Source organism: Notolabrus celidotus, chromosome 11 (assembly GCF_009762535.1).
Source record: "Notolabrus celidotus isolate fNotCel1 chromosome 11, fNotCel1.pri, whole genome shotgun sequence".
Taxonomy (NCBI): domain Eukaryota; kingdom Metazoa; phylum Chordata; class Actinopteri; order Labriformes; family Labridae; genus Notolabrus; species Notolabrus celidotus.
The window spans coordinates 32,139,061-32,162,521 of NC_048282.1; the positions used below are offsets into that span (position 1 = coordinate 32,139,061).

A 23,461-nucleotide genomic window follows, 5' to 3' on the forward strand; every position below is an offset into this window, starting at 1 on the left:
GTGTTCACATTGTACTTGGTTTGGTTTGACAGTGGAAGGAAAAACGTTGGTACACAAAGTGACCCGCATGCACACAAGTTAGACAATGAACCTGTCTTTATAGTCAGTATATAACCAGTCAGACCCTCGGGGTAAACTAGTTGTTGGTTATTTCTCTCTGAAACAGGAAAACATGCCTGAGATCAAAGTTACACCGCTAGGTGAGTAAATCAAAAGCACCATGGCTACCAATTTAAGCTAGTTCCGTCAACAACACACACACCTACAACTACTTCACCTTTTGTTCACTGAACTCTAGCTCTTATCAGAAGAATTACTCATCTTATATGTAGTCTTATGGCTGAAAAGAGCTTATAAGTCTCAGGTATTACTGTTTAAAACACATGTTAGCTGGAGAGGCTAACTTTGAGACACCGTGGTGCGTTCACTGCCTCCTGAAGTTTCTCCTCCTCTCCTCTGTTCTCTCTCCAAGGTGCTGGACAGGATGTCGGCCGCAGCTGCATCCTCGTCTCCATCGGAGGCAAGAACATCATGCTGGACTGTGGGATGCACATGGGGTACAATGACGATGTGAGTAATTAGTTTTTGTAAGAAGGGAAAACAAAAAGCATGCTCCTCTGCAGATTTATGTTGTCTCTTCTGGTTTATTTTGGTTTTAATTCTCAATCTAACACCATATACAGATCCAACCCTAACCATCTTGGTGCCCTAGGCAAGATTTTAAATGGTGCCCCTTGCATTGTAACCAACTCCACCAACAATCACATCACACATACACTGAAAGACAACTGACATACAGTTTCATGCTTTACAGATCTTCTTTATTTCAAAATAAAAATGATCTCTTAAAGAACATTAATACAATGATAATAACACTGATATTTAGCAGGAAAAAATATACAATTTCAAAATGCATAATGTAGTAGTAGTATAATTTGTTCAGTCATTATATAACAATAATATTCACAGTCAGTGATGTATTAAATGATGACTGAAAAGACAGAAGCAAAGTGCTTATTCAAGCCTAGCCTACATTTTCTATCTAATTAAGCTTCAAAAGTGTAAAGAAAACAACAACAAAAAAAAAAAAAAAAAAAAAAAGTAAATCATGAACGCTTATCTTCAAAAACTGCTTTGCAAACCATTTTTTACAACCAAAATTTTGTCACAAGCTTTTAAATGTATCCTGGCACCACTCCGCAATTCAACCCCAAATTATATTAGATAAAACAATATTCTTTTTCCTATTATCTTCACATTTTCTTCCTCACTCATTTAGGGTGCAAGCGGCACCCCCAATGGACAGCCGGTGCCCCTAGCATTTGCCTATACTGCCTATGCCGTGGGCCGGCCCTGACCATATACACAACACAAAAGTTCAAATAGTATTAGGGATGACCACAATTAATCGATTATCGATTAATTGATTGTTAAGAAATTACTCGAAACACACATTTTTATTATCAATTTTCCGTCACGTGGAACAAACATCATGTGGTCTCATATTACACTCATCTATCAGGGAGGTGTTTTAAGTTTAAAGCATGTTTCGATGTGAATCAGCTGTTATAGGTGTTGCGCACGGCGGAGACGCTCAGCTGGCGGCTGTGCGTCAGGTCTCCACGTGCGCTTTTTAAAAGAGGATCAATACAAAACTGCTGCCAACAACAACACGGACACAAAGGTTGACAGCTTTAAACAGGATATTTCCCACCTTTGGATACAAAGGCAACAGACAGGTGGGAAATTCTGGTACGCTACGTTTACAGAGCAGCAACATCAGAGCCGTCTGGGCTTTTCTCCAGCGGGACTGATTATGACCCCGGTTGCGCTCCCGGCTGACACCCGACCGAATACACAAGTTTATTTTTCTCAATAAGAACGAGTAGACAGAAAATTGGACACTGTGAGTCTGAAGTAATTTTCTGTTAGTATTATGAGCCTTCACTTTATAAGATTATGTCCGCGTAGAATATTTTAATGACCCTGATCGTTGATATTCTGCGTGTCAAACGTGTGCCCGTATTAAATCCAGTCAGTTTTATGCATTTTGTTGCTGTAAAAAATAAAATTTAGGGGGAAAACAACCTATTTGGCATTGTTTTTGACGTAAGAATAATAATGTTTTTTTTTTATCAATTAATCGATAATTGATCGTTAAAGGCCCTGTGAGGAGTTTTGAACTGGCTGAGAAACAGACTGAAAATGATACTGATGCCTCTTTATGACCTTCAATAGCAAACAAGACCATCAGCAGCAACACTGACACCTTCTCTGTTGACATTTTTAATGCCTGAAACCGCCCTGAGGGGGTAGGTGTCGGACCACATGATGGACATCTCACTTCAGAAACACCCTTTATTTGACTGTTTTCATGGAAAATAATCACATTGCCTGATAAAGTTGACTGTTAAAAGGCAACAGGGTGAGGATTTTGTTGAAAACGCTACTTTTGCATGTTTCGGACTAGAGATAAGAGGTATCACTTTGTCCACAAGGGGGCGCCAGAATCGATACAAAACAAAAGTTCCTCACAGCAGCTTTAACATTTCCAAAAATCGATCAAGGAAAATACTGAAAATGTACATCCCTAAATCGTATCATACAAGTGTGGGAGGGAACAGACAGACATTAATTCAACATAAGACATGATCAACATGGAGAAACAAAAACATGGCTAAAATGTGTCACCATACAGGCTGATAATGAACTATTCAGGCTTTTATCGGCAGGCAGGAGGTCGATAAGATTGTGTATCCCTAGTAACAAGAGTGCAGCATGACTTCTTCTGATTGCACCTTTCTTCAAACCCAATAACAATCCATCTATTATAATGAGTACGACCGGTAGCAGATTTCTGTCATTTGATGTGTTTGTTAAAAATTGTGGAAGTTATTGATTATATCTCAAGATAATGTGAAATAGAATTTCTTCCAATCAACTAAGGGATTGATTTAAGTCGTTGCAGCAGCTCGATGGACTTTCCAAAAGATTGCTTTACACAGTGTCAGTCACAACAGAGATTACAGATGTGCTTTGCAGTTTAAAGAGATTAATCAATGATACAGACACTTGTTTGTGGGTGTATCTGTCTTTAACTCTGGCAACCCTTCCCTACAGGCCATTTATGAGCAGTCTATTCTTGGGCGGGCTCTAAGAGTACTTTCAGATCCATTGCACATCCTTTACTCTTAGTATGAACTTTTACCATCTGGAAGACGGTACAGAGTCTTACCCCAAATGTAAACTGAATCGTTTTAAAAACTCCTTTGAGCCTATCTCTATCAGAACTTTAAATAGTAAGTAGCTTGTTACACTTGGGACAGTGTTATGGTGCTCTTTAAGAGTATGCTGTGTAATGTATGACTGAGTATTATTTATTGTATTTTTTATGTGTGTTGTTGTCATTTGGATTTTTTAAAGAGCAGGTAAACATGTGCAGCACTGATGTCAAAGACAAATTTCCCTACAGGGACAATAAAGGACATCGTATCGTATCGTAATTCAACTATACGGACTTAGTTAGCCTCTTGCTTGGAAAATTCTGTTTATTCATTTTTCTTCATTCTTATTCGGACAAACAGTTTACAAAACACCATAGAGTACAACACCAAAACAAAAACAAAAACAAAGAACAAAACCATGCCATGACAAGGAGAGTTGCACCCACAATCTTCAATGTAACATACACATACATATCTTCCCCTTACACCTTACTCATACATCTACAGGTAACTGACATTTGAACACAGAGGAAGTACGAGTACCAATAAGTTAAATATTGTATTGACCGGACTCTAGATAGGCCATCCAGGGGTCCCAGGTCTTGTGAAACAGCTGTGGGCTACCTCTGATGGAATAGGTTATTTTCTCCAAAGGAGCACATGAATTGACCTCATTAATCCATTGAATAATGTTTGGAGGGTCTACATGATTAGTTAGTCTCTTGCTTTGAGTTTTTTTTTTTTTTTTTTTTAATTGTATCTTTATTTGGAATGGACAGGTAGATACAACAGCATAGCAACATTAGTAAAGGTAAAAACAAAAGTCCTTCCAGTTTTGTTTGTTTTGAGTCCAGGAAAAACACAACATCAGCCATCCTGCAATAAGAGTCCAAAGAAAGTAAGGTCATGGTCCATGGATCAGATTTTGTTAATCCATTATTGTGTCCACTCTTCTCTGATAATTTAAATTTCCCAGTAATTGCGAAAGAGAAACAATAATAGTGGAAACACAATGACCTCTTATGGACAGACCTGACAATTTGCTCAGGATAAACTCTTAAAAAGAACTCTGTTGCAGCTTAATTAAAGATAGAACAGTCTACATGAAACTATGAACAAAAAACCAGGGTGGTCACCTGCTGCCGTCAAAGAAATTGTCAATAATCAGTCAGAAATTAAATAGTTAAATTACAAAACAATATTACCAATGAGATCAAATAAAATCTGCTCTTTTGGGGGTAACAAATCAAATCCAGTTGTTCCAAATTCAGTAGAATTTGTCCATTTGGATTCTTAATCGATAGGTCAATTTTTCCATCCTGAATATCTCTAGAGTGTGCTTTGAGGGTTTTTATGTATCATTGTTTTTGTGGCTTTTTATGACTTTATTGAGAGGATAAACAGTAGATAGAGTGAAACTATGAAGAGAGAGAAAGAGGGATGACATGTGAGAAAGTGCCATGGGTCATTTTTGCTTTGAGAACTTAAGTTTCTGTACATGAGGTGTGTGATTTAACCTCTGAGCTCAACAGGCACCATTGATTCAAACAGTTTGTATAATGATTTTGTTCCTTTTAAGTGTTATTCATTTAAAGTACTGTCCATACTGAATGCATGTCTGTGTTGTCCTTGCAGAGACGGTTCCCAGACTTTTCTTACATAACCCAAAACGGGCGTCTGACAGAGTTCTTGGACTGCGTCATCATCAGGTTTGACGCCTTCATATTTACAGTTTCTGCTCTCTCTTTAATGTCACAATATCAGTAAATGAATCCTGTGCTTTAACACAACCACCTGATCTTCTCTCAGCCATTTCCACCTGGACCACTGTGGCGCTCTCCCCTTCATGAGTGAGATGGTCGGCTATGACGGACCTATCTACATGACCCATCCCACCAAAGCCATCTGCCCCATTCTGCTGGAAGATTTCAGAAAAATCAGCGTGGACAAAAAGGGAGAAACCAACTTCTTTACCTCTCAGATGATCAAGGACTGTATGAAGAAAGTTGTGCCTTTGAACCTCCACCAAACTGTCCAGGTGCAGTACTCGTACCATGTCTGCTTGCTTCCAGGTATCTGTCTCTTAATCATCTGTGCGCCAGCTGCTCGTCTCTTTTGATGGCAAATCATGCTGTTTCTGTTGTGCTGCTGGCAGGTGGATGATGAGCTGGAGATCAAGGCGTACTATGCAGGCCATGTCCTGGGAGCTGCCATGGTGCACATCAAAGTGGGATCGGAGTCTGTGGTTTACACTGTGAGTAAATAAGTCTGCAGGATGTCAGAGTTAGTCAATTTAACGGCTCAGATCTCAGAATAATGTCTTTTGTTTTTCAGGGAGATTACAACATGACACCGGACAGGCATCTAGGGTAAGTGGTGATTGTTTTGTTATCGTCTGAAGTTTTTTTCCACTCTCTCTCGACTGTTTCCTCATACTCGTGTTGTGTTTGTAGCGCTGCATGGATTGATAAGTGCCGTCCAGACATCCTTATCTCAGAGTCGACATATGCCACCACCATCCGAGACTCAAAGAGATGCAGGGAGCGGGACTTTCTGAAGAAAGTTCATGAATCCATCGAGAGAGGAGGAAAGGTATTTCTATCTTTAGTTGCTGAGGTTTTCTTGGAGGTTTTAAAATGCAAACAGATACTCTCTAGAAGTGCATGTGTAGTCATTTTGAAGTGTGACTTCCAGCCTTTTGACCATCAGAAGTTATTTTTGGAGCCAGAAGTGACCATATCGAGTCTACAGGGTGGATACTTATTGCAACTTCTGCATCATTTCTAGCCAAGCCTCAAAGCAGACCCTGCTTCTTGGCTGCTTTACTCAAAATCTGAACATGAGTAATGAAATGGACATCATGCTGTATTTGAAAAGACCTGAAACCAGTGATTGAGACTGTGAACTCATCAGGAAAACTTTTACTGAGCTATTAAATCAGCTGTGAAGTGGAGTCATGTTCCTCTTGAGTTTCTGTAATCAGGGCCCCCCTGCTGGTTAATCCAGGGTCTGTTGTTCAAGTAAAGAATGAATTATTACTTGTATGTAAGAACGACTCTGATATAGACATGTTCTTTCTGTGTGCTGTATGTTTGAAATAGCAACTTCGAAAGGGTTTGTAATTCATCTAAGATCTTCATTTCTTTGTCTTCTTTTAGGTTCTCATTCCAGTGTTTGCGCTCGGAAGAGCACAAGAGCTTTGCATCCTGCTGGAGACATTTTGGTACAGCTGATCTTCAGTTTTTTCTTCAACACAAATAGTAATAAGAAATGTATTTATAAAGCAGATTTCATTGCAGGTGGATAAAAACATAGAAAAACAATAGATACACCCAACATACATCAGACACAGCAAACAGCAACCAAACGAAGAGCAAGCAGCCAGTCACATCAGTCATCATCCGTCACAATTTTCATATTGTATACTTTTTGTTTTATGGAGTGTTTTTAAGAAAAATATTAAGTGTGTTTTATTATTGTTACATTTGTACATTTGACCTTGAGTGTCCTGACAGGCATCCATGAATACCATGTATTATTATTATTATCATCATAATTATTTTATTTAAATTTTATTGAACCAGGAAAACCTCATTGAGGTTAAAATGTCTTTTACAAGAGTGTCCTGGCCAAGATCAGCAGCAGCACTTTCCAACAAAGTTACAGACAAACAACTCAAAATTCTAAAACATGTCAACATATCATGAATCAAATAACAGAAAGTCATCAGTCTAAGCATCTACAAGCTGATGCATCTTCCTCCAACACCTTCAATCTGCTTTTAAAAACATTTAAAGAGACAAGCTCCCTAATACCCCAAATCTCCTGCAGCAAGTTCAAGGCTGCAGGAGCAGCATTTTATGCACACGGTGTAACTGTTCATACGCTCTGGAAAATAAAGAGGTTTTGAGTTTGGTTTTAAAAGTACAGACAGTTGTGATGGTTAAGTCAGCAGGCAGTTTGTTCTAGAAAGAAGGACCACAGTAACCAAAGGCCCCTTTACCAGACTTTGATCTGGCTCTTGGTATGGTGAACAGTCTTCCACCTGATGACATAAGCGGCTGAGTCGGGTTATAGCCTGTGAGCAAGTTAGACATATACTGAGGAGCTGAACCATTGAGGATTTTGAAAGTGATTCTGTATTGAACGGGAAGCCAGTGAAGTGTTTTGAGAACCAGGGTGATATGTTTGAATTTTGTATTACATGTCAGGACTGGCTGCTGTGTTTTGAATTAGCTGCAGCCGTCCTACAGACTGAAGCACAGCATTTTTTAATCCTTTAAAAATCACCTGTTTGACTTTGTGAATGTGAATAAGCTGCTGTTAAAGCCAGAAAGAAGAGAGCAGGGCCGTGCTGTGAGGTGATAGTAACTACTCTGTGTGAGGAATATCTGTCAAAGGACCAATTAAAGTTAATGATGTTAATGATGAATCAGGTGGTGCAGTTCAGAGTGATGATTATACACAGAGGTCACAGTTTATCAGGATTAAAAAGCTTCCTCAAAGCGCCGTATTAATTCTGTTAAGCTTGATAGAATAAACGTGGTGTGTGTGTGAACTCTGTGGTGTTAAGTGGTGGCTCATTAAGTATCTCCTCTCACCCACCAGGGAGAGGATGAACCTAAAGGCCCCAATCTACTTCTCCACCGGGCTCACAGAGAAGGCGAACCATTACTACAAGCTCTTCATCACCTGGACCAATCAGAAGATTCGCAAAACCTTTGTTCAGAGGAACATGTTTGAGTTTAAACACATCAAGCCTTTCGATCGCTCATATGCTGATAACCCTGGACCGATGGTGAGTACAGATCTCCCTCCAACGTGACTTTAAGATGTTTGAGACTCAAACAGCTGTGACCTACAACAACGTGTTCTTTCAGGTGGTGTTTGCCACTCCAGGAATGCTTCATGCGGGTCAGTCTTTACAGATCTTTAAGAAATGGGCGGGTAATGAGAAGAACATGGTGAGTCTTGTGTGGAAAATATACTTTTTTACAAGTGACAGTACTTGGCAAAAGAACATATTTATGTCTCTTGCTTTCCTCTCAGGTCATCATGCCTGGATACTGTGTACAAGGAACGATCGGTCACAAGATCCTGAATGGGCAGAGAAAGCTGGAGATGGAAGGACGAGCAACAGTAAGGCAGTGTTTCATTCCCTGCGGGTCTGTGTTACAGTATTGTACTGATCATGGCTGCAAAGTTGACTGAACTTTCAGTCAAAAGTTTGTCACAGTTTCAGTAAAACATGCATTCTCAATCGGGGCCATGTCTGTGGAAGGCAAAATGTGTTTTAAATTTAACATCATTAAACAGCACAGATTCCAGATCCAAATATTATATCAGAGAGAGATTAAAGAAAGTCTTTAATATTACACCCCAAAATTACACTAGAGGGCAGGGAGGACAATTCTGTGTAAGTACGGGTGGAAAAAACTCAGCCTTCTGCAGCTCAAGTGGGAAGTTTCTGGAAGTTTATCTAAGGGAGAATAAGGATTTTGTTTCTGCTCTCTTCAAATGCCCCCCAAAATAGTGAAATACACAGGGTTCCCACGCGTCCTGGAAAACCTGGAAAACCTGGAAATCAGTTGACCAGTTTTCCAGTACTGGAAAACACCTGGAAAATGGGAGAAAAAGTTAAATGTCCTGGAAAATCACATAGAGTCCTGGAAAATTATTCCAACATGGCTGCGTTTGACCTGACCCGATTAACAAAACACATCCCCATTCATTCAAAGTTGAGTGCACGCTGTGCTGGAAAAGACAGCGACACTGCACAACTTTTTTCACATCTTTTCTCCTTCACTTCATAATCATGCATTCACAGAAAACGGGGGTATATTGTTTATGTTTTATGGTACATTTGGCTCAATTACTGTACTCTAGCTCAGTTGTTCTCAAAGTGGGGTCCTGGGACCCCTGGGGGTCTGCGAACCATAGCGTGGGGGTCCGTGAAATAATTTGAATACATTTCTAATAAATTATAAAATTGTGCTGTGTCATTACAAAACAGCATATACACCATTGTGGGGGTTAGGATTAGGATTAGGGTTAGGGTTGTGATTAGGGTTATGGTTAGGGTTGTGTTTAGGGTTAGGGTTAGGGTTGTGATTAGGGTTAGGGTTAGGGTTGTGATTAGGGTTAGGATTAGGGTTGTGATTAGGGTTAGGGTTAGGGTTATGATTAGGGTTAGGGTTAGGGTTGTGATTAGGGTTAGGATTAGGGTTGTGATTAGGGTTAGGGTTAGGGTTATGATTAGGGTTAGGGTTGTGATTAGGGTTGTGGTTAGGGTTATGATTAGGGTTAGGGTTGTGATTAGGGTTAGGGTTAGGGTTAGGGTTGTGATTAGGGTTAGGGTTAGGGTTGTGATTAGGGTTAGGGTTAAGGTTGTGATTAGGGTTAGGATTAGGGTTGTGATTAGGGTTAGGGTTAGGGTTATGATTAGGGTTAGGGTTGTGATTAGGGTTGTGGTTAGGGTTATGATTAGGGTTAGGGTTGTGATTAGGGTTAGGGTTAGGGTTAGGGTTGTGATTAGGGTTAGGGTTAGGGTTGTGATTAGGGTTAGGGTTAGGGTTGTGATTAGGGTTAGGGTTAGGGTTGTGATTAGAGTTAGGATTAGGGTTAGGATTAGGGTTAGGGTTGTGATTAGGGTTAGGATTAGGGTTAGGGTTGTGATTAGGGTTAGGGTTTGGGTTGTGATTAGAGTTAGGATTAGGGTTAGGATTAGGGTTAGGGTTGTGATTAGGGTTAGGATTAGGGTTAGGGTTGTGTTTAGGGATAGGGTTAGGGTTATGATTAGGGTTAGGGTTAGGGTTGTGATTAGGGTTAGGGTTGTGATTAGGGTTAGGGTTAGGGTTGTGTTTAGGGTTAGGGGTAGGGTTATGATTAGGGTTAGGGTTAGGATTAGGGTTAGGGTTAGGGTTATGATTAGGGTTAGGGTTAGGGTTTTGATTAGGGTTAGGATTAGGGTTAGGGTTAGGATTAGGGTTAGGGTTATGATTAGGGTTAGGATTAGGGTTAGGGTTTTGATTAGGGTTAGGGTTAGGATTAGGGTTGTGATTAGGATTAGGGTTAGGGTTATGATTAGGGTTAGGATTAGGGTTAGGGTTATGATTAGGGTTAGGATTAGGTTTAGGGTTATGATTAGGGTTAGGGTTAGGGTTACGGTTGTGATTAGGGTTAGGGTTAGGGTTATGATTAGGGTTAGGATTAGGGTTAGGGTTATGATTAGGGTTAGGATTAGGGTTAGGGTTAGGGTTGTGATAGGGGTTAGGGTTAGGATTAGGGTTAGGGTTAGGGTTGTGATTAGGGTTAGGCTTAGGATTAGGGTTAGGGTTAGGGTTGTGATTAGGGTTAGGCTTAGGGTTAAGGTTAGGTTTAGGGTTAGGGTTAGGGTTGTGATTAGGGTTAGGGTTAGGGTTAGGGTTGTCATCAGGGTTAGGGTTAGGGTTGTGATTAGGGTTAGGATTAGGATTAGGGTTAGGGTTAGGGTTGTGATTAGGGTTAGGCTTAGGGTTAAGGTTAGGTTTAGGGTTAGGGTTAGGGTTATGATTAGGGTTAGGATTAGGGTTAGGGTTATGATTAGGGTTAGGATTAGGGTTAGGGTTAGGGTTGTGATTAGGGTTAGGGTTAGGATTAGGGTTGTGATTAGGGTTAGGGTTAGGGTTAGGATTAGGGTTGTGATTAGGGTTAGGGTTAGGGTTAGGATTAGGGTTGTGATTAGGGTTAGGGTTAGGATTAGGGTTAGGGTTAGGGTTAGGGTTGTGATTAGGGTTAGGCTTAGGGTTAAGGTTAGGGTTAGGGTTAGGGTTATGATTAGGGTTAGGGTTAGGGTTATGATTAGGGTTAGGATTAGGGTTAGGGTTAGGATTAGGGTTGTGATTAGGGTTAGGGTTAGGGTTATGATTAGGGTTGTGATTAGGGTTAGGGTTAGGGTTATGATTAGGGTTAGGGTTAGGATTAGGGTTAGGGTAAGGGTTAGGATTAGGATTAGAACCAGAACTAAACTTGAGCATACAGAACCAGAACCAAACTCATGCAAACAGAACCAGAACTGAACCAGACACGGACCAGAACCGAACCAGAACCCTACCAGAACCCTACCAGAACTGATCCAGAACCGAACCAGAACCGAACCAGAACCGAACCAGAACCGAACCAGACCCGAACCAGAACCGTACCAGAACTATACCAGAACCGAACCAGACCCGAACCAGACACGGACCAGAACCGAACCAGAACCCTACCAGAACCCTACCAGAACCGAACCAGAACCGAACCAGAACCGTACCAGAATTTAACCAGAACCGACCCGGAACTGAACCGAACCCTAACCGAACCAGAACCGTACCAGAACCGTACCAGAACTATACCAGAACCGAACCAGACCCGAACCAGACCCGAACCAGAACCGAACCAGAACCGGACCAGAACTGAACCAGAACCGAACCGGAACCGAACCAGAACCGAACCAGAACCATACCAGAACCGAACCAGAACCGTACCAGAACAGTACCAGAACCGAACCAGAAACGAACCAGACGTGAACCAGAATTGAACCAGAACAGAACCCAACCAGAACCTTATCAGAACAGAACCAGAACAGAACCAGAACCAACTCAGGTTAACCGAACCAGAACCAAACTCAAGCAAACATAACCAGAACCAGAACCAAACTCAAGCAAACAGAACCAGAACCAGAACCAAACTCAAGCAAACAGAACCAGAACCAAACTCAAGCAAACATCATTAATTTGGCACTGAGTAAAATCAGATGCCTCAGCTTGGATGGGCTGATCCGATTTCTCCTCCCAGTGAGTATTTGCCCGGTCTTTGAGAAGACTCTCTCTGAAGGAACAGATGAAGCCAGGATACACAGCCTCCCCTCCATCACCTGTATCCTATATCCTCACATGTGATTGGCCACATGGCCGCCATGCTGACCAATCAAAACAAAATTCTGCTGTGAGCAGAGCTGGGGCTCAGGGTGGAAAAAACTGGGAGCCAGCTCTCTCTTGATGCGAGCCGGCTCTTCTGATTCACTATAAAGCATCGACTCTCAGAGCCGCAGCTTTTGATCATGACACATCACTAATCTGCTTAATCTGTGTTGTTATTATGAGGGGGCCATGGACTATTTTCTCACCTGTAAGGGGTCCCTGGCTCCAAAAAGTTTGAGAACCCCTGCTCTAGCTAGTAGGAGTGCAAACTCCCGATAGTGAAAACAGAAAACAAAGGGAATAAAAAGAGCGACACAGCTGCACAGAAACTCCATGTTGTAGACATCGCTGATCATAATAGACATCCCCATGCAGGAAGACAGTTTACATTTTTTTAAATCTCTGAGAGACCTTCAAATACAGAGTGCGTCTTTACACCGGTGCGATTTTTTCAGAGTTTATGGTAACTCAAATGAAAAAACGTGGCATTTGCTTTGTTTTATATCGACCACTAAGCAGGATGAATATCAGGATTAAGCAGGTATATTTTGAGTCTGAGTTGAGTTGAGAAACATTTGTGGCCATTTTTGTCATTCAGATCTATTTAGGTCATTACTGCACTGATCCTCTGATCATTAGTATTATTTAATTATTTCAGTAAGGCAGCTTCTTGATTCCTCTGCTGGCTCTTTTGTTTTTTACTTGGCTCATTTTACATTTTTTGAGAAAAGAGAAAGCTGAGATGAGAGTTGCCCATCATTGTTACTTGCTTGCACTAATAAAGTGAAGTGTTGTACAGGGGTTGCATTATTCTATTATCAATTTGCCGTAATTTTTAAGTATGTAAGAGATGATGTCATGGATAGCCATAGACTAAATGTCTTTCAATGTAGACTTCCACTGAGAGGAACATATTAGACTATTTAGGAACTAAATTAGGAACTAGATTTAGACGGTCATACCAGCTTGATCATCAATGAAAATGATCTCTGGAAAAGAGTGGGAACCCTGATTCATTTTTATAAACTTTAGTATCAACTAGGGATGGCAACAATTAATCGGCTATCGATTAATTGATTGTTGAGAACTTACTCAAACACATTTTTTTATTTTGATTTTATATCACGTGGAACAAACTCATATTTCCGCCGGCTGCTCTTCATGTAGTCCCATTCAAAAAATGTCTCAAAACAGTGACCTAGTGGTTTAAGCATGCGCCCCATTTACAGAGTTTTGTACGTTGTGGGTTTGACTTCCGGCCTCGACCATTTACTGCATGTCCTCCCCCTCTCTCTTCTCCCCACATGTCCCGTCTCTCTTCAGCTGTCCTATTAAACAAAGACAAAAATGCCCAAAGTATAACCTCAAAAAATATAACTTTCAAAAACTCACAAAAGTTGACAATAACCTTGAGTTGTGAGTTTGTTCCACACAAATTACAGCTTTTTCTCTATATATTTTATGACGTTGGGAAATTTCAGAACAATTATAGAGAAATGGAAAGTGAATGATTCGCAAATGAAAGTATTAAAGCTGGGGTTGGCAGTCTCAGAAAACTAGCATGAATTTGAATGTAGCATGTCCTCATGACTCCGTCTAACCCCTCCCCTCCTCCCTCAGAGCTCCTCCAAAACGACGCCCCCCCCCCCTCGCTCACCTGCACGAGCGCCGCAGACTTGCGACCATATGATGGTGACTGATTCAAAACCGGTCCTCACCAAAACATTATCATAGTGAAAGTTAAAAACACAAACAAACATGGCTGCTGTTAGTACTCACAACTATCATGCTAGCATTATCCAGTTGTACCAGTGACACGATATCAGGAGAAAAGTTATAACACATATATAATACTGTAACAGCTCTACTGTTTGTTAAACGTGTTCAGTGTAGATGCTCTTAATTCCTACAGTGTTGACGGTTAGTGAAGGCATCAGGAGAGGTGTAGAGTGTGTGAGCGGGAGAGAGGAGAGACAAGCAGGAGAAGTTCTTCATTCATTCAAACATTGATTGTTGTTTTGTTGGTTGGCGTGATCACGGCCGACAGTGACTGGTTATTAAAACTCAACGTGTTCACAAATCGGCTCGTCATCCCTACAGCGTCCGGACGGACGCTACAATACATATACATTTTCTGTAGGACTTAGTAAATGTCATTAGTTCTTTTGCTTGTCAGAGCCCCCGTGGTGAGAGCTTTTTAGACTCTGATCCGGACTACAGTCCTGAGCAAAGCACCTCATCGGGTCAGAGGGGACAGGCCCGAGGTCGAGCGAGAGGGGCAGTCAGTAGAGTCAGGGGAAGCAGAGGCAGGAGACGGGGACTCGGAGTACACGCCGGGGAAATGTACGCGCAGGAGGCGGGCAGAACGGCAGGACGGGATTTGAATGGTTTAAAATTTTGGCACCCAAAAAACGGAGATTGGTTGTTGTTTTCCCAGGTTTACTCCGGCTGTAGATAGCAGCTTTTCTTCGCTCATTTTTAAGAACACATTATGTATTGATTGCCATCAGGACATAAAGATCATTTTAACCAGTATAACAAAAAGTGTATCCAAATCTGATTACCAACACCAGCTTTAAATATCAAAACAAATAAAGGAAATCTCTTAAAGTAAACAAAAGTGCAGCTTATGCTCCTGGCTTGGAATTGACATGTTTTTCTTCAGGAATATCAGGGAAAGCCAAAATGCTGCAGTCATACCTCAGACCTGAAAAAGAAGATAGTGAGAAGTGATATTCATCTTCTCATTCATTTCTAAAAAAGAAGGCAATTAGAGGATTTCCCCAAATATCAAATTTTTCCTGTAATAATAATCAAAAAGAAGAAGAAGAAAGCACTAACTGATTAACTTACTCATCTCTCCCTCAGTTGGACGTGAAGCTCCAGGTGGAGTACATGTCCTTCAGTGCTCATGCAGACGCTAAGGGCATCATGCAGCTCATCCGTATGGCAGAGCCTCGAAACATGCTGCTGGTGCACGGGGAGGCCGCCAAAATGGAGTTCCTGAAGGGCAAGATCGAGCAGGAGTTCAGTAAGTGCACCTGTACCCATACTTGTAATTGAACTGTGCACCATAAAGATCATGTTTGGCCCGTTCAGAAGAGCTGCTAAATGTGTAAACGCATGCAGTAGAGAAAGAGGCATGTTTAATCTGCTGCTTGTACCCTTCAGGCATAGACTGCTACATGCCAGCCAATGGGGAGACTGCAACCGTGACTACAAACCCTCACGTACCTGTGGACATCTCGCTCAACCTGCTGAAGAGGGAGATGACACTCGGAGGTATGAGTCATTGATTGTTTGTTAATCCTAACATTTATTTGTTTCCATCGCCGCTGAAAGGGTAAAGAAGTGTCAGATTGTGTTAGCGATACAGTGTGCCTACATAGTTTCAGAGCGTGACATTTTGATCTCTGTTGATTTGATCGAAGTCGTGCGGGGGGTTCTTTACGCGGCTGCTACTTTTGCCCCATGCCACCTAAATGTCATGACCCATATTAGTCACAACGACAAACGTCATGAATGTCGGACATCAGGATGTAAACCCAGACTTAAATGGAAGTTGTGTGCATCGGCTCAGTTCAACACCGGTTTCTCTTCTGATTCCAGACTTTCAGTTCAGTTTATTCAGGTTTGAGGAACTTTATTTATTAACTATTAACTTTAGTTGTGTGAAAGCATCAGTGCAAACACAAAACACAGCTGGATAGTGTAGATAACATGCATGCAACATGCTTTGAAAACAGTTAAAGATCTCCCCAGTAAGAATAATTTCAACTTAAATGTCCTTAAGTAATAAATAATGAATAGGTCCAGGCATCTAAACTCCCTCTGGAGTCTGATGGAGGTGGGTGTGAAGCTCAACATGACATGCTTCATCTTAAAGGGAACAGAGCTGTATCTGCTGCCTTTGACGACTGGTTTAATAAATGACAGCTGATTGATTAATTGTGACAGCTCTTGAAATATGATTAATTAATGCCCCTTAAAGTCTGTCACTAAAATAAGATGTTGCTAACTCACTTCTCCTGGATTGAGTGCCTTTAATATGAGGATCTAAACAAACTCAACCTATAACACAGTGAAGCGTCCAGATGGGAAACAACTCAAGTAGTATGAATCCCATCCTATATATCAAAATAAATCCACAGATGTTAAAGATGAAAAATGTTTGGAGTGAGTACAGAATATTTAAAGCATTTCATTTTGTTTTAGTTCAGATGAATGAGTAATCACTTTCTCAGGGAGCCTTTATTCCTTGTGTTACAGTTGTTTGGTAAAATGTGAAGAAGAGGAATGATCACAAATCAATCAGACTTTATTTGTAAATCGCTTTTAAAACAATGATATTCTAACACAAAGTGCTGTACATAAAAACAACCTAAAATAGAATAGATTAAAAATACAATACAGCCTCGACCCCAAACCCACCCCACAATCCATATGTAAGGTTAAGAACATGATATATGCAGAAATAATAATAACAATAATAATAGGCTAAAACTAATTAATGAAAAATTATAAAAGAAGTTGGTGAATTAACTGAGGAAACGCTGTCATATATATATCTTAATGAGGGCATATAACCCGACACCTTAACCCTGGCATTTAAATGTGATATCACTAAAGATGTAAAGACACACTCAACCCAGGTTTCCATTTGAATCCCGATTTCTGGTTCACGATACGATTCACTCACAATTCTCTAACGTTTTTCAAGAAAACTGGATTGAACTCAAAATTTAAAGAACTTTTATTTTATTTCAATTCTCAGATATGGTCAGTTGTGATATATATTTCTTCGCTTATATTTCTTTGTAATCAAAGTAATCCTTTTTCATTTTTAAGGTGTGTTGTAACTCAAATAAAACCACTGCACACTTTTTTCAGCATCTTGCAAAAAAATTTAAAATGATTGTACAAAAATACCTTGTTGGAAAATTTCAGAACAATTGTAAAGAAATGGAAAGTGAACGATTCTTAAATGAAAGTATTAAATATCAAAACAGATAAGGTAAATCTCTTTAAATAAACTAAAGTGCAGCTTATGCTCCTGGCTTGGAATTGACATGTTTTTCTTCAGGGATATCAGGGAAAGCCAAAATGCTGCCATACCTCAGATTTGAAACACAAAGTTGCATCCTGAACTGCTCGGTCTTCCCCCTGCTGCCGTCATGTCTGTGACGCTCCACACAGCGAGTGACAAGAGAGCAGCGCAAGAGACTTAATGATGTTGAACAAGCAGAGGAAAATGCAGATAGCGCCTTCTACTGTTTAAAAATAATATTGCAATACAAATTTTGTTGAATGGATTTTAATCCACACTTATTTGGACTGATTTTCTACTGTCTTGCGTTATATATATTCTAACATCCCGTGATATCACTTAAACATTTTTAGGTGTATGGTATGTTTCAGAGTAATTGCTTCATCTTTAATGTTCTGACTGTTGTTGTGTTGAAGGGCCTCTTCCTGATCCCAAAAAGCCTCGCACCATGCATGGAACCCTGATCATGAAAGAAAATGTAAGTTAATCCTCACTGCTTTTACTGAAAATCTTACTTTTGACCTCTTCATCTCCACCTCATCTAAAGTCAATACAAAGATTCTCATAGTGTCTCTCCTCGTCGTTCCAGAGTTTGAAGCTGGTCTCGTCGGAGCAGGCCCTGAAGGAGCTCGGCCTCAATGAACACCAGCTACGCTTCACCTGCCGCGTGCAGCTCCAGGACCCACACAGTGACACAGACACACTCCACAGAGTCTACACACACCTGAAGAGGTGAGGGGAGCACTGTGTGAGGACGAGGGTCACTGAGCCTCCTGCCTCTCCTTACGAATTTGCATTTTTTTTTTAAAGTTCACAAGAAAGACGGTTATTTAGCTTCCTACTTCAGATTACATCGTGCTTTTCGCCCGTTGATCATCGTTTAGATGTCTGGATAACTGTTATTTCCTGCAGTCTGCTGTATGTTTACTTTAGTGTTGTTGTGAAAAACACTAGAAGAGTTCTGGAGATGACCTTTTATTTTATAATAACAAACTGATGGTGTGACAAGTTTTTGAGTCATGTTTTTTTCACACTTTGCTTGTTTGACACCTTTTGGATGTGAGACAAAATGTGTCACAACACCTTGCTTTGCTTTGTGTCAGCGTTTTAAAAGGTTACACCATCCAGCACCTACCTGATGGCACAGTCATGGTGGAGTCGATCGTCATCAAAGTCTCCTCCTCCGCCGAGGACCCCAACACCAAAGTCCTGCTGCTGTCCTGGAGTTATCAGGTGAAACATCTCTATTATCTGAGCTTCACGGATGTAGTTTTACTCTCATAAAAACACCACTAATCAATTGAAGAAGGCAGAGAGCGCCTTCACTCAATCTCATCTTTAGATTTTATCGCAGAACTATTTTCCCACCGGGTGAATCCCCACATGACCATGTGGGAGGAAATCTAACTTTAAAGATTTTATAAAAGTATAAAGTATAAAAAAGATGCAGCTCTATTTCACAGGTTCTTATTTTTGCAATCTAATTTAAGTAGTCTTTTAAAAGACAAGAAACCAATATGAGTCATAGTTCTTGTCTTGATGCATCAGCACCTCAGCAGTCTATCACTCTGTCTTAGTTTAGAGTTCTGATGTTCACCTTCAGTACGATATATAAACATGATGATTGAGCAGAGAGGGTTCATGGACAAGGAAAAGTTTGACTGTGTTTTATATATATTGATGTCATCTATTATATTTTACTCATAGCATATAAAGGTTAAGGTTCAGGTCTTTTCCAACCCCAACACAGTCTCTACAGATGTGTGTCTAATATGAGTCTGGTCCTGCTCGAGGTTTCTGCCTGTTAAAGGAAGTTGGTCCTTGCAGCTGCAACTTGCTAAGTGCCACAAAGTAGTGATGCCCACAAATGAAAATTCTTGGCCGAAACTGAAAACCGAAAATGAGAAAACCAAGGCCGAAAACCGAAACCCCAAAATAAATTATTATGCCAAATATTAGTACTATTGCATTTATGGCTCTGACTGTGTACTAACCTCACTAAAATCAAGGATCTCACCAAACATATCAGACAACGAGGGTGCATGCCCCTCATCTGGTTCAGAGAGAGGAGTCCTTCTTTCTGCGCTCTGTTCTCCTTCTACTGCGTTGCGCGCTTCTCCGTCTCCAAGCGGGTTCTCCTCATCCATCGCGGCCTGGATCCTTTCTCATCGCGCTGCTTTATCCCCACATCCAAGTAATGACCTTTTATAATGCGGATCAAGTACAGTCACGATGAAGTGCAGAGGATCTGAATAGATCTCAGTGAAACGTGTGCTGACAGACTCTTTGCTTAGAAGACGCTTTCGTGCTGCAATTAAAGAAAGAACGGATGCAGACATGTTGGCCCTTATCCAGACAAGCGCGTACTGGCCGCGGTTTTTACCTGCGTCATCACAACATTCTGGTTTGACCGTGTTGTTTCGGTGATAAATGTCTTTCAGCTGGAAACCAAAAATGCACTTTTGGGCCATATTCGGCGGAAAATGTTTGGTGGCCGAATTTTCTTCCATCCCGACCGCAAAGTAATCTACTCATGGTGGATTAAGATGAGATCAAACTGAGTCCTGTCTGTAAGATGGGACTGGATCTTATACTAATAATTTAATATAACATAGAGTGCAGTCTAGACCTGCTCTGTTTGTAGACAGTCTTCAGATAACTAGGTTGTGATTTGACACTATATGAATAAAGATTGATTTATTGATGAATGTAAAAGGAGCAGAAGTCGACGGATATCAGTTTTTCAATGCCTGATGCCGATAATAAGGGAGCAGGTCGGCCCATAATGCTGATATCAAGTTGTTGTTTTTTCACATTTCACAACATAAATCAATACAATCTACTTTACATGGATCTCTTTATTAATGCAAGAAATAGAAAAATACTTTAGGTTATGTTATAGATTTCAGAACATGATTGATATTTTTACAGGAATCAATGTTAAACTGCATTATTCTGGGCGTGGATTTAGCCTCATGTTTAAATTGTGTTCCCATATAGAAAGTGGCCCGGGTTTGATTCCAGCCTGAGGTCTCTTATCCCAGTTTCCTACTCTATCCACTGTCCTCTGTTCTAAAAAATAAAGGTAAAAAAAAGCACAAAATATATAACTTTAAACCGCATTATTATATACATCATAAGATAATATATTTCAAACAGCAGCCAGTAACAGTGTTCAGATATGATATGCTGTCATTAAGGATGGGAAAAACCCTTCATCATTCAGGGGGGTGTTAACATTGGACGCAGCCACACAGACGAGGCCGCCTGCAGACATTCTTTATTTTTTTAATCAGCCTCTTGAGAGCACAAGTATCAGCCCATGACAATTATTTCAAAATGCCATAAATCAGCTCAATTAATCGATCCATCTCTTAAAGGGAGACCATATATTGATCTCTGTAGACCTCCGTATTGACTGTTTTGGAAACTAACGCCTGCATGGAGACATAAACGTTCCAGTCATGAACTCTTTGTTTAAACAGATGAGGCGCCCTGACAGGCTCTGAATGTAACACAGGAATGACACCTCATCATTAAAATCTCAAAGATCTGTCTCTGTGGTGAAGTCAGATCTTTAACTGTTGTTCATCTGACTGTTGTTCAAAACCACCGACCACACTGTGTGTTTATGGGTATTTAAAGCGTACCTAGTCACTATACATGCATAAATGTCACACTTTTATTAGTAAAGGCTTGATCTATAAACGGTACTTACCAGTTTGCAATTTCTCAGGAGACTTAAAGTGAAATCTAGAGCAGTTTTTGCATAACTTAAAGAAAAAAAGCACATTCAGATGTAAAAGCACCTTCATCATTTACGAGATTTTATAATGCATAAAAACATCCTGTGGGTTTCGTGTTGTTTTGCACGTGCAGCTGTGAAGTGCAAAACCTCCTGTGGGTTACATTCTCACCTAAAGGAAATACCTGAAATATGTTCCTTTGTGTCTTTCAAAGGCGGAGGTCAAATGTTTTGGCAAAATGTAAAAGCATCATGACACTTTTAACGTATTTCAATGATTGTAGCTGTGCTGTAATTTAAAACGTATGCATAAAAAAAAATTCCTCTTACATATCTACCTTGATGCAAAACCTCCTTTCCCTGCTTTTAAAGGTGACATATCATGCAAAATGGACTTTTTAATGGTTCACCACCTGAATTATGTGTCCTTGTCTACAAACTCCCTGAAAATGAAAAGAATCCATTCTGCCCCTGTTCTGATTTCTCCACCTTTCTGTAAATGTGTGCTAAAACCAGCCGTTTCAGTTTTCAATGTTTTTCATACGTCACAACGCCATCCGGTCTGTAAGGGAGGTCAGAGCTCGGAGCTTGTTCAGCCCATAGACTGTATAAAATACAACTCAACCCCTCCTCCGTTTTTCATTCCCTGCACACATGTGTGCTGACAAGGAGCTTAGGAGGGAGGCATGCTAGTTGTAGGCAGTCTTAATAAACACAAAGGTCGGTTTTACTCCCCACATCTGCAGATTTGAAGATCTAGTGGATGATTTTTATTTATCATGGATAAGTGCTAGCGCTAGTTAGCATAGCCACATAGCTACATGTTTGTAGCTGTGTACCAAGAAACACGTCGACATACTGACAAATAAAACAACAAGAAACACTAAATCTGTGACCAATCGTTCAGAAAGGTCCTGCTGCAGGCGCCTCTCCTTCAGGATCAGATTCTGGATCAGATTCAGAGGGTTGAAGTAATGCGGGTCTGTGAGCAGCCGTGAATATTCAGCCAACATGTAAACATTAGATCAACGTGCTGGACAGCCGAGGCCACATCCACTTCCTGAGGGGGCGTGGTCAGAAGGAAAACAGCCTGTTCTGAGCAGGGCTGAAAAAGAGGGTTTTTCAGGCATGCCAAAATCTGATTTCAAAGTGTTTTTTTGAGCATAAACTTTAAAGACATGTTTTGGGGACCTCTTAGACCAAAAAGAGCGTAATATGTCACCTTTAAGACATGCATACAGTTTTAAGACCTTGTTTTCTGCAGAGAGAGGGAGCACATGTTTCTTCTGCATCCAGCTCAAAGTCAGTCATAAAGCATGAGCAGCCAGTTCTTGATTTGATTCCAGGCTGGGTAAACTTTCTGCATGTCATCTCTTTTTACCACACACACCTCTGCCTCTTCACTGTTATCACATTATGCATGAAAACAAACAGATGAGTCAGATTTTAGTAACTGGATGAGTAAATTCAATAAAGAGGAAAGCAAACAGTGATTACATGTAAGTGACTAATGTTGAAGTCACTTACATGTAATCACATGTTGAAGTTGAAGTGTTTGAAAAAGTCTCTAAAATGTGTGATTTTCCCACCCAAGGTTCTTTCAGCCTCAGCACAGACTTCATTATTAAAATACTAACTATCCTCAATGCACGGCTTCGGGGGGATGCACGCGATGTTTCGCTTAAGGAAGGGTATAATGAACCACATGCAGTGAAAACATTTGTGTGGGCAGGCAGAGCGAGGTGGGTTTTGACAGTGAAAATAGAAGATGAAAGTAGAGGGAGGGGAAACCTGCACAATGGAAGGAGAGCGGTGTCTGTGGCTTCATGAGTTCTGTGAAGAGCTCAACGGGTAAAATGAAAATACAGGCATTTGTGGTTCTGTGTCTGTGACACGCAGTTTCCAACTTCATTTGTCTGAACAATGTGACTGTCACTAAAACTTACAGTGTTTATTTTCACTAAGGTTTTTGTTGAAGCTTGATTACACATTTATTTTTGATATGTGAATTTTAAATTTTCAAATTATGTTTCCAGGGCCTTTAACCTCAAAAAGTTAATTAGAAAAATGATGAATTGGTTTTATTAAAGGTGTAATGTCAAAAAACAAAACCTCCAGCAGGACCAGACTCATGTTATACTCATGTTGCTTTTTATTCATAGCTTGTCTTTTGGTGCTTTTTCTAAGTCTTGTTGAAGATGGAGAATGGAAACACTGGACTGTTTGAAATTATATGTAAGACCATAAATACCCACCAGTCAAATATGAGATGAAAAAAAATACTCAAGTTATCATGGTGAAGAACAATAAAATATAGACCGTACTTTATGTTAAATTATTAACAAAGACCCAACATCAAGACAGGGTAAGACTCAGTCTGATCTCATCTTAATCCACCATGAGCAGAGCACTTTGCAGTATTTAGCAAGTCACAGCAGCAAGGAGAAACTTCCTTTAACAGATAGAAACCTCCAGCAGGACCAGACTCATGTTATACAGCCATCTG

At 40.4% G+C, this 23,461-nt stretch overlaps 1 protein-coding gene across 1 annotated transcript in view; it reads left to right on the forward strand.

The window, feature by feature from the left end:
* The window catches only part of ints11 (integrator complex subunit 11), a 26,287-nt gene continuing 2,826 nt past the window's right edge, over nucleotides 1–23,461 (forward strand). The window contains exons 1-16 of the mRNA XM_034696296.1: nucleotides 1–200; nucleotides 473–570; nucleotides 4,860–4,933; nucleotides 5,034–5,262; nucleotides 5,380–5,478; nucleotides 5,559–5,593; nucleotides 5,678–5,816; nucleotides 6,383–6,447; nucleotides 7,833–8,022; nucleotides 8,105–8,188; nucleotides 8,274–8,363; nucleotides 15,032–15,194; nucleotides 15,335–15,445; nucleotides 17,627–17,688; nucleotides 17,800–17,942; nucleotides 18,314–18,443. Coding sequence (XP_034552187.1) covers nucleotides 173–200; nucleotides 473–570; nucleotides 4,860–4,933; nucleotides 5,034–5,262; nucleotides 5,380–5,478; nucleotides 5,559–5,593; nucleotides 5,678–5,816; nucleotides 6,383–6,447; nucleotides 7,833–8,022; nucleotides 8,105–8,188; nucleotides 8,274–8,363; nucleotides 15,032–15,194; nucleotides 15,335–15,445; nucleotides 17,627–17,688; nucleotides 17,800–17,942; nucleotides 18,314–18,443 — 1,740 coding nt within the window. The 5' untranslated portion in view covers nucleotides 1–172. The remainder of the gene's footprint in view (nucleotides 201–472; nucleotides 571–4,859; nucleotides 4,934–5,033; nucleotides 5,263–5,379; nucleotides 5,479–5,558; nucleotides 5,594–5,677; nucleotides 5,817–6,382; nucleotides 6,448–7,832; nucleotides 8,023–8,104; nucleotides 8,189–8,273; nucleotides 8,364–15,031; nucleotides 15,195–15,334; nucleotides 15,446–17,626; nucleotides 17,689–17,799; nucleotides 17,943–18,313; nucleotides 18,444–23,461) is intronic.